This window comes from Gambusia affinis, linkage group LG18 (assembly GCF_019740435.1).
Source record: "Gambusia affinis linkage group LG18, SWU_Gaff_1.0, whole genome shotgun sequence".
Classification (NCBI taxonomy): domain Eukaryota; kingdom Metazoa; phylum Chordata; class Actinopteri; order Cyprinodontiformes; family Poeciliidae; genus Gambusia; species Gambusia affinis.
In genome coordinates, this window is record NC_057885.1 from 7,046,085 (window position 1) to 7,056,108 (window position 10,024).

A 10,024-nucleotide genomic window follows, 5' to 3' on the forward strand; every position below is an offset into this window, starting at 1 on the left:
TGTCTCCACTTCTGCTTCTGGGCCAAAGAAGCAGAAGTGGTTTCTTCGCGGCTGTTGTACAGCTGTGCTTCTGTCTGCTGCAGAATCTTCATGCGTACAAAGCGTGAGAGTTGAGTTGGGGGCGGGGCCAGCGGGAAACCTTTCCAGTTAATTCCAAAACATCTTATTTAAGAGTGAGGTTTTTTTTAATCATCCTTTTACAGTTTCTCCCACTCTCTCTCTCTGACTCTTGCTGCACTCCCTGTTGCTCTCGACTTGTCTGCTGTTGATGTTTGTTCATGAAAGCTTGGCTCATTATCCTGAACCAAATCTTTATGACAGGAACGGTCATAAAGGTCCAAACAAAGCAGGTGGATTCACACATCCCACATCACAAGTCAGCTTCCTGACTTGGTGAGCAGTGGCTAGCGCTAGCTTCTTGTCTTGTTTTGTAAAGGCAGTGCATTCTGCTCTTCTTCTACTCCAGCCCTCAATGTCTGGTATTCTGCATACTTTAGCTCTTTCCCGGGTTCCTCATAAATGGATCAAAATTTTGATTTCTTAGCAGGTCTCAGTAGAACTTTGACATGCAGAAGAGCTAGTTGGACCTTTCAATTATCTCTGTTGGAGCTGTGACAACTAAAACTAGCAGGACACCGGCCCGGTCGGTGAGGAATGAGCTTGCGGCCATCTGCCTGTAAATGTGTGAATGACTGAATGTAAAGTGAAGAGCTTTGGAGTCCTCTAGACTTGATGAGGCGCTATACAAGTACAGGCCATTTTACATATTACTATTTAACTTTGGTCTCATCTAACATGAAGATTCAAGTTCCTGACCGGTCCTGGTGCTACAGCTGGTTCTTAACTGGATGTTTAAAGGAACCAGTAATCTTCTATCAAAGATGCTCTAAGTGAAAGAGGTTTTAGCCAGTAGTGCATGGAGACAATTTCTCCACATAAACAACATTTTTACAAATAGATGTTTTAGTTTCCTTATTTTGATTTATTAACTTTGTTTTAACATGAATAGGCGATGTGACTAGAACTTGCTGAAAACACTTTGACTCCTGTTTTCCAGGCTGCTGATGTGGATAAGAGCTCACCAGATCAGGATTGTGATGCATTCCTGAGCACCACTGACTGAAGAACAAACATTGCCACAGAACTGAATCAGAAATAACTTTAATTGATTCAGAGAAAAATTATCACCTTGGAGTGACGAATTGATGGGTAATTTCTAAATAAACTCCAGGGAGATAAAAGCCAATCAACCTCTTATTCTTACACCAATCTGATATTTTATTCTCTTTGAAGCTTTTCAGTGTTTTATATTTAACTGCATAAATTACAACTTGTAAAGAAGCAACATTGTAGAGTTTCTCCTTTCGCTTTCATTTTCCATGACAACTTACAATGTCACTTAGAGGTGAGGTTGAAGAGAACGTGTGTTCGTTTATTTCCTTTCTCAGAACGGTACAACTGCAGTACTCAGAAGACACAGCAGATGGCAGCATAACAGCCTCCCCATTAACAACCATTGAACAAATTACTGCTTCATATATCGTACGAATTGAGCTAAAACTACCACTGGTGAAAACATTTCATAGTAGTCAGCACCATAGAGTTGTGAGTAACCTTTGGCAACAAGTCTGCACTTGTATCGCTCCACTTCTCCATCACTTTGATGCTTGACTTTGAACACCCATCTTGACCCAATGACCTCTTTGTCCTTTGATGGTTCCTCCAGATCCCATGTCTCATTTTCTTCCAGTGACTGGTATTCCAAATCATCCGCTTCTTGCCGTTCTTTTGCATTTTTTAAATTAAACTTTAAAACGGGTCAATTTGACCCAGAACATAATAGGAGGGTTAAATACAACTGGGCTGTACTCACATTTAGCACTAACATGGAAAATGCTCTCTCTCGAATTCTGCCTGAGCTTGTGCGCTAGCGTCCGGAGTTAGCATAACCGTCTCCGTTAGCATGTCCCGTAGTACTTTAGCTTTTAGCAAATGCTTCATCTAAAACTTCCATGTTGCCCAGTTCTCTGGTCCGCTCAGCTTGTCGATAAACATCTTATGATCCATTGTGAATCACACAGTTCCGTTTATCTGACTCAAAAACTTCACTTACAGAACTTTTTAGCGACGCTCTGGGCCCATAGCCTGAAGAGAACAGGCGTTTCAACGTGCGTTCATGTTGACACCAGCTGTGGTCCATCCTGGTTGACAGAAGAAAGTAGTGTCCGAATAGGACAATACAACTGCAGTACCCAGAAGACACAGCAGATGGCAGCATAACAGCCTCTCCATTAACAATCATTGAACAAATTACTGCTTCATATTTCAACAGAGGTTACTGGTTGGACGTAAGAGAAACTGAACTCTTGTGAACCTGGGGGCATTTTTTACATTTCTCACCCATTGTTGACCATTTGTTCTCCATCTGTGCCCATATTTACAAAGTTTAAAAGACTCTTCAGGGGTCACTAGACATATTGATGTGTGTCTGATGTTATGGTGTGCGGTGACTGTGTATGTGACATTTCCAAGAATGCTATTCTTGCTCGCTCCCTGCTTTTTCCTTATTTTGTCTGTCTAACTTTCTTGTTTCTTACCATGTGTAGTTTCCAAATAAACACCTGGCTGTCTTCACTGCTGGCCCAGAGTATGGTAGGCTCTGCAGCTACCAATGGAAAGAGGTGGGATAACAGACAGAACAGAAGGGGATGTCCAAAGGAAAGTTGTACCCAAACGTTTCCCTCAAAGCAAAATGCAAGGTGAAAAATCAAAGCATGTCCCAGACTCTACAGCCCATCACCTTCTTCCCCATCATTCTTCAACTCAGCCCAAGCAAACAGACCTCTATATTCTCCCATCATATTCTGACATCCTCTTTAATAACTTTCAAAGCCTTAGAGAAGAAGAGCTTCTCCTGGACTTCAGTCTTTGCATCCAAGGCAACACTTGTCGCTCCCATGGTCTAGTGCTCGCAGCTGCCAGTGAATGCCCACATTTATTTTTTGGTGCAAAACCAATCTTTGGACTTGGAATGAAAGAAATTCCAGATTTTCTGACTCCACTTGGATTTGGGGCTGTTCTGGAGTTTGCATATTGTGGACACGTGGCTCTGGACCACCTTGAAGACGGAGAGACGATGGAGGTCCTGAATGCCTGTGAGTATCTACACATGGGACGGCTGAGGAAGAGGCTCACACAAAGGGTCACCACCTCTGCTTCGAAGGAGAAAGACAAGAGCTTGGTGATGATCAAGGACATGTGGGACAAAGGATTAGGATGTGATATAATAATACAAGCAGATACTGGAGAGAGGTATTCAGGTAAGATGATACATCTTCCAGGTATACGTTGTGTACGTCTTCCAGACATTTTTCCCAATATCCCTTTCCCAGAACTCTTAATACATTTGTTGACACCAGCTGTGGTCCTTCCTGGTTGACAGAAGAAAGTAGTGTCAGGTGTCAACACATGTCTAACCTATTTCTGACATTTTTCCACCCAAATGATGTGTCACAGTTTTACCAACTCATTACGCAGGAATGCCTTTCGGTGAAACCTTTCTACAATTATTTCCCTGAGCTGGCCAAGCAGCCTGTCAACAATATAAATAAATAATGAATCATCTGCTGTTCTTTTAAAAAATAGACCTCCAGAGCAGTGAAACTGTTTATATATCCACATATGTGAGGGTACACTGAACACCATTTTTCCTTTTTTTGTTTGTTTTTTTTATTTTTTTCTGAACCTTATAAAGTTTTCCTTAAGACTGGTGTTAAAGTCATTTATACCTCTCAGAAAGCATAATTACCTTTAAAGTCATTTTGTACATTCATAAAAAACAAATACTTTAAGAAAGTGAACTTTTGATTGCAAGATGAAATGACAAACTAATTAACATTTTGTGCTATATCACAAATTAATCCTTTGCGATGTTTATAATAATAATATTAATTGCTATTATTATTATTAATAGTAATTATATTTAATAATTTGTATCAATAATAATTATTTTTAATAATCATTATTAGTAATACTTATATATGATAATTATTATTAAGTATGATAAATCTATTATTGTATTTAATAATAATTAAATCCTATACATTATTTTTATTATTAAACAATAAATGTAATTAAATAATAAATACATCACAATAATGAAATAATAATAGTTGTCATTATTATTATTATTATTATTATTATTATTATTATTATTATTATTATTATTATTATTATTATTATAGTTATTACTATTAATTAGCAAAATTAATAATAATGATAATAATAATAATAATCATGATTGTTATTTGTATTATTTATAATAATTATTTAATTAAAGTAAAACAATTAAAATATTCTCATTGACAGTCATCTTTAAATTGTCCAATGTCACTTTCAAAAACAGAACAAATACAAGGTGCAATGGTGAATGCATAATACGTCAATAGAAACTACCTTTGTACTTAAAAAATCAAAAAAGAAATCAATGTTTGAATGAAGTAGGGAAGTTTGAATACACATTATTAAGCAACATTTGAAAAGTTAAGAAAATCATAGTGTTGTAGCCTAAATCAGGTTAAGTGGAATTCCAGAGAAAAAGCAGTTAAGCAAATGCCGCATTAGCTTCCCTTAATCCCATCCACTGGCTGCCTTCCTTCGTTCCACATCCTCATAAATTAGGATGAAATGTTTTAGGTATTGTTACGTATTGTCTGTGTGATATCACAGTGGGTTTTTGTGGTGTTTTGTAGGGCGTAATTCTTAAACTCCTTGAGTGGAAACAGACCATAAGTCCTGTGGTATAAACATTTGTTTTATACGTTTATGACTGATAAGAGTTCAGTCTTGAAATAAGTTTTATCAGTATTTTTCTTTCCTCTCTTCTCACTAAAATACATAAGTATTTCTTAAAACAGACTAAATGTTGTGCTCATTTATCCTCATGCTAAATGGTGAAAGCTAAATGCTAGCTAAGATAAGGCAGCTATTTTTGGTTTGCCTGTTTCCATAATACTGTGTATAGCTTTCTCTGTGTGAGACTGTCATCACTCACATTCAGTTAATATGTCTGTGAGACTTAATTGCTACATGTGGCCAAAATAAATATTTTAACCATTTTATCGTGGTTCTTTTAAAATGGTTTTTGTGTAAAATGATGTAATTCACACTTCCAATAAGCAAAACTGACAGTAGTCCAGAATTACCTAAATTTAGAGGGTTGTTATTAAATCTACTCATTGCTATTTCAATATTTTTAACTGATTAAAAAAAAAAAACATTTTTAAGGGGGTGGGGGTGTTAAAAGTGAGACAGGATTCTTCTAATCTGACTCACTTTCTTTATGGCAGCTGATCTGAGGGATGGAAGGAACGATGAACAAAGAATGAAACGTTGGGATTATCCGCAAGACCAAAGAGGGAAGACATGCTTAGAAATCTCAAAGTATGAGATTAACAGACAGGAGTTTAACTGAAACAGACAACATGATTCCCAGTGAAGTAAAAAATAGATGGGGGTTTTTAGTGTGACCTGCTGATTAATTTTTACAACTGTACAAAGACATTTGTGGATCCGAATAGGCAGAAGAGTACGAATAAATCAACTCTCTCTCTCTCTCTCTCTCTCTCTCTCTCTCTCTCTCTCTCTTTGTGCAATCTCTACGATTTAAAATTGTCTCAATCTCGCTAATTTATTTCCTCCACTTCTCCTCAGCACACCGCGTGGTGCTGGCGGCCGGTGGGGACTACTTCCGGGCGCTGCTGTGTGGCGGCATGAGGGAGTCCCGGGAGGACACCGTGCGCTTGCGGGGTCTCTCCTCCTGGGTGATTGAATCCGTGGTCGGCTTCTTCTACACGGGTCAGCTTGGGTTGAGTTGGGCCCGCATATGGGAGCTGACGGACGCGCTGCATCAGTTCCAGCTGAAGGGGGCGCTCTCGCTCTGCACTGACTTCCTGCAGGGCAGAATGGACGAGAGCACCTGTCTGGACGTTCTGGTCCTGGCGGAGACATTTGGGCTTGTCCAGCTGGGACAGGCTGCCGAGGAGTACGTCCTGACCCACTTCCAGCTCGTCTCTGCTGAAGAGAAGTTCAAGGATGTTCCCTTTGTTCTGTTGGACCGACTGCTGGACAAAGATTCACTTTGTGTAGACAGAGAGGTAACTCTTTTATTATTATTATTATTATTATTATTATTATTATTATTATTATTATTATTATTATTATTATTATTAGTCTGTTCAGTCCTTATCAAATTTGACTGTTTCTTCTGTCATTTGAACATTTAAATGAGACGTTAGTTGAGCCGTATTATATGTAATTTATTTTTTTTTATTTTTCATTTAGCTTTACATTATGTTATAATGTTATTCCCTCATTAAAGACACGCATGGAGTGTTGCTCTGATTCTTTCATGCGTGTATACGGAATCCTTTAATCTCCCATTCAGCTGTCCAGAATGTCTCTCACCTTCAGACTAGCCAGCAGCAATTAGCAAAATCCTGGAGGAAAGTTACCAATTACCCTCACCCCCAATCATTACAATGTAACAAGAGAAAAAGTAGACCACGCCTGAAAATATTCTACATCTTCTGTTTGTTGTCAGATTGTGGTTTTCAGGGCAGTAGTGAGCTGGGTAGAGGAGGAACCTAAAGAACGACTCCCGTTCCTGTCCAGCCTGTTGTCCCACGTTCGCCTCCCGCTCTTCACTTCCTCTGAGGTCCAGGAAGCTCTGAGATGGAAGCTACTATACAGAAGCTCCAAGACAAAGAGGGCATTAGAAACCCTGCAACGACTTGCAAAAGGGGAAAAGGTTGGATCTGGATGTAAGCCTCGCTCACCAAACCAGGCGAGTGCATCGAGCTCTGCCACGGCTCCTATAGAAACTTCTATTCATAAATAATGGCATTATTAAGAATAAAATTGTTTTATAATAGCTATTTTTAGGACTATGAGGTGAAAGTAGCTCTTCTCTCCCTTCAGGTTCTGGTGTTGGTTGGCGGAGACGCTGTTGACGATGACTTCATGAAGAGGGTTCCAAGCCAGTCCCTGTGGTATGCCCAACAGTTTCACCGCGGGCCGGGTCTGATGAGAAAAATCGAGTGGAAACTCTTGACAAAGATCCCTGAGCCGCCGCGGTTCAGACACTCTGTCTGTCTCTTCAACAACAAACTGTACATCCTAGGAGGCCGGAAATATTACGGGTCTCTGGATATTCTCAAATCTGCTGCAAGGCAAGTTTGTGTTCGACCAAACGGTACTGATGCAGACCAGAGGATCAGATGTGGGTTCTTAATATGTTGCATGAGTTTATAACACTTTAAAAGTTGGAGTCTGACTAGATGATGTTCTTCTATAGGTATAACATGGATTCTATTTTTAAAAAGCATACATCAGAAGAATGATTATCTGTTTGTCTTTTTTCACAGGCTAGACCTGACGCAGTGGAAATGGGAGCAACTACCTGACATGTTGTGCCCCAGGGACTACTTTGCAGCGCTGTGCCTAGACTCAAAGGTTTTTGTTCTGGGTGGTAACTACAACGACAGCCAATACACGGACGATGTGGAGTTTTACAGTCCTGAGGAAAACACCTGGAGGTCCATAAAATACTAAACAAATTTGTACAGGGATACATGTCAGAAGTGTTTTATTAGCGCCTTGATAAATTTGTGGGAATGATTTGGATGGTGCATGTTTCAAAAAGCAGCACCAAGTGACCCGGCATTTTTGCGGACCTGCTGGCTCACTTAGTGCACTCAGGGCTTGTAATTTATTTCCAGAAGACATTGTCAAGAGGTAGAACAAAACCTCAAAACTGCACAAATTTCCATTTTGAGAAAAAACAATAAAACATTTTTGATAAAATGTTTTTGCACTAGGATCAGGTGGTTTTTTGGCTCATATTCTGGGGAGAAGCCCCCACACCGGTGGCACTCAAAATTAAGTTAGTCCCAAGCTTTTGGTGCATCAGTCGCTGTCCAACATGGATCCAAGAACCACTATCCATACTGTCCACATGACAGTAAATCAAGCACAATGATTTACTGTCATGCCAAGCAGGAAAGATTTTATTGCAGTGAGAACTGCTGGACAAGAAAGGAAATAAGTTGGAGTTTTTCAAGGTTCATACATGGAACATAAAACTTTACCCCCATCCTGTTATGAGGCTCATGGGCCACTAGGTGGATCTGCTAAGCTATTAAAGGAGGAAAATGGTTCATAGCTAAAGCTGACTACCTATGTCATGCAATGCAGTTTGTCAATTAAAGAATAGTGACTATTTCACAGTTGTAAGTGTTCTCCGATGACACGCTGACACTTTTTTCGATTTATATTGTCATCTTCCCCTGCAGGTCGACCCGCCCTCTGGAAGCGGCGGTCTGTGGTCACGCTGCAGCCGTACTGGATGGTCAAATCTACGTCTCAGGCGGCTGCGACTCTTACCACCGTTGCAGCCCCTCGCTGTGGACCTATCACCCTTCCCGCGGCTGCTTTCCCAGAAGTCCCATGAGCGTGGGAGGTGGACGTGCTGGACACGTCATGCTAGCCGTGGGGGGCAGGCTGGTGGTGGCCGGAGGGCTGCAGCCCCTCTGGCTGGGGTTCGGGGACCAGCTGCTCTGTGAGGTTTATGACCCGGCCTGTGATTCCTGGTCCTCGTTCCCGGCCTTGCCCCGGCCCCATCTGTCTCCGGGCGGAACTGTGCTGGACGGGCGCCTGTACGTGGTCGGGGGTTCTTCGGCCAACACAGCCAGAGACACCAAGTGGGTGCACTGCTATGACCCCAAGAAAGAATGCTGGGAAAACTTGGGTGCTATGCCTCACCCATACACTGACCTGGCAGTTTGTGCACTGCCACTCCCTAATTTGACTCGTTAACCAATGACTGATTAAAATGCCAGAGTGGTTTTGGTTTGGCTCTGTAAAAAGAATGCCATGTCAGAAATGCTTCATGATGAAAATATATTTTTAAATTTTAAGGGGATTATTGTGGCAAAGAACCTTAAAATACAACGTTTTGGAAAACCTAAAAAAACATAATTTTTTTTAAATGCTTCCCAAATACTCAGAGGTCTCTGCAGACCGAGCTTTTGGACATGAACAATAAAGTTTTGGAAGAGTGCTGGATGCAATCTGACAGATTAATTAAAGGGGCAGTATTATTTCCCCGCCACATATTGCCATTTTACAGCGCAACCAAGAAACTATACTTCATACAGTTGTTGTAAAAAGGCTATATATGTAAAATTTGACTTAAAAAGTCTTCAGTGTTTGTGTTTTTCATAAAATGTTCATCTGTGATTTGCCATAGTTATTTTTTGTTCTGTTTCTGCCACCCCTGCTTTATTTTAGCTCCGTCTCCCCAGCTGTTTATTTACCCATGTCTACGTTTTCTTTTGTTAGTCATTCCTTTCACTGTTAGATTATCTGACTTGTTTACTCCCAGGCTTATCATGACACGCAGCTTTGTGAATGAGTGTGGCTCCTCTTTAAAATTTGCAAACCTAATTCCTCCAGTGCCTGAGGGTTGTTTCAGTAACCTCTACTGTTAGAGGTTGTTGCGCAACATAAATAGAAGTAGCAATTGAACTTATTCCTCTTTGAAGAGAACTGACTCTACAGGATGCGCTCGCTTCCAGGAACCATCCAAATGATCCGCTTATGAAAATGCATACGTATTTTCTGAGAAGAAGCCATAATAGTTTTTGTGGGTGAAGTTTGCAAAAGAAAAGTTAAGTCATCCATATTAAGCAAATAACTGCAGTATGACAGAAACAATCAGGTCGTGCACGCCATGACACGTGACAAAAACACACGGGGAGCAGCTAGAACGTACTCTGTGTGCTCATGGATCAAGCCCTTTTTTTCTGTTTTCTTTGGTCTATTTCACTAATTCACTGATTGAATGAATACATTTTTAGCTTAAATTGAACAAGAAGAGCTACTGCAGTGTGTGTAGAGCTAACTGAGACTGGAGTCCCGTCGTTTAGTGGAAACAGCTGCTCAAAAGAATCGGATTGCTCGTCAA

General features: G+C 40.5%; 1 protein-coding gene across 1 annotated transcript; it reads left to right on the top strand.

Moving 5' to 3' along the window:
* Positions 1–2,747: 2,747 nt before the first annotated feature.
* LOC122819853 (kelch-like protein 33) lies at positions 2,748–10,024 on the top strand. Its single transcript, XM_044096867.1, has 6 exons — positions 2,748–3,320; positions 5,713–6,155; positions 6,602–6,844; positions 6,979–7,229; positions 7,425–7,595; positions 8,352–10,024. The coding sequence occupies exons 1-6, from the start codon at positions 2,753–2,755 to the stop codon at positions 8,872–8,874; spliced, it is 2,199 nt and encodes a 732-aa protein (XP_043952802.1). The 5' UTR covers positions 2,748–2,752; the 3' UTR covers positions 8,875–10,024.

Bases quoted from the DNA above. Each gene is read 5' to 3' on its own strand.
- LOC122819853 (XM_044096867.1), top strand. From the start codon at position 2,753: ATGCAAGGTGAAAAATCAAAGCATGTCCCAGACTCTACAGCCCATCAC. The intron at 3,321-5,712 runs GTAAGATGATAC...ACTTCTCCTCAG, and splicing joins TACTGGAGAGAGGTATTCAG to CACACCGCGTGGTGCTGGCG. The intron at 7,230-7,424 runs GCAAGTTTGTGT...CTTTTTTCACAG, and splicing joins ATTCTCAAATCTGCTGCAAG to GCTAGACCTGACGCAGTGGA.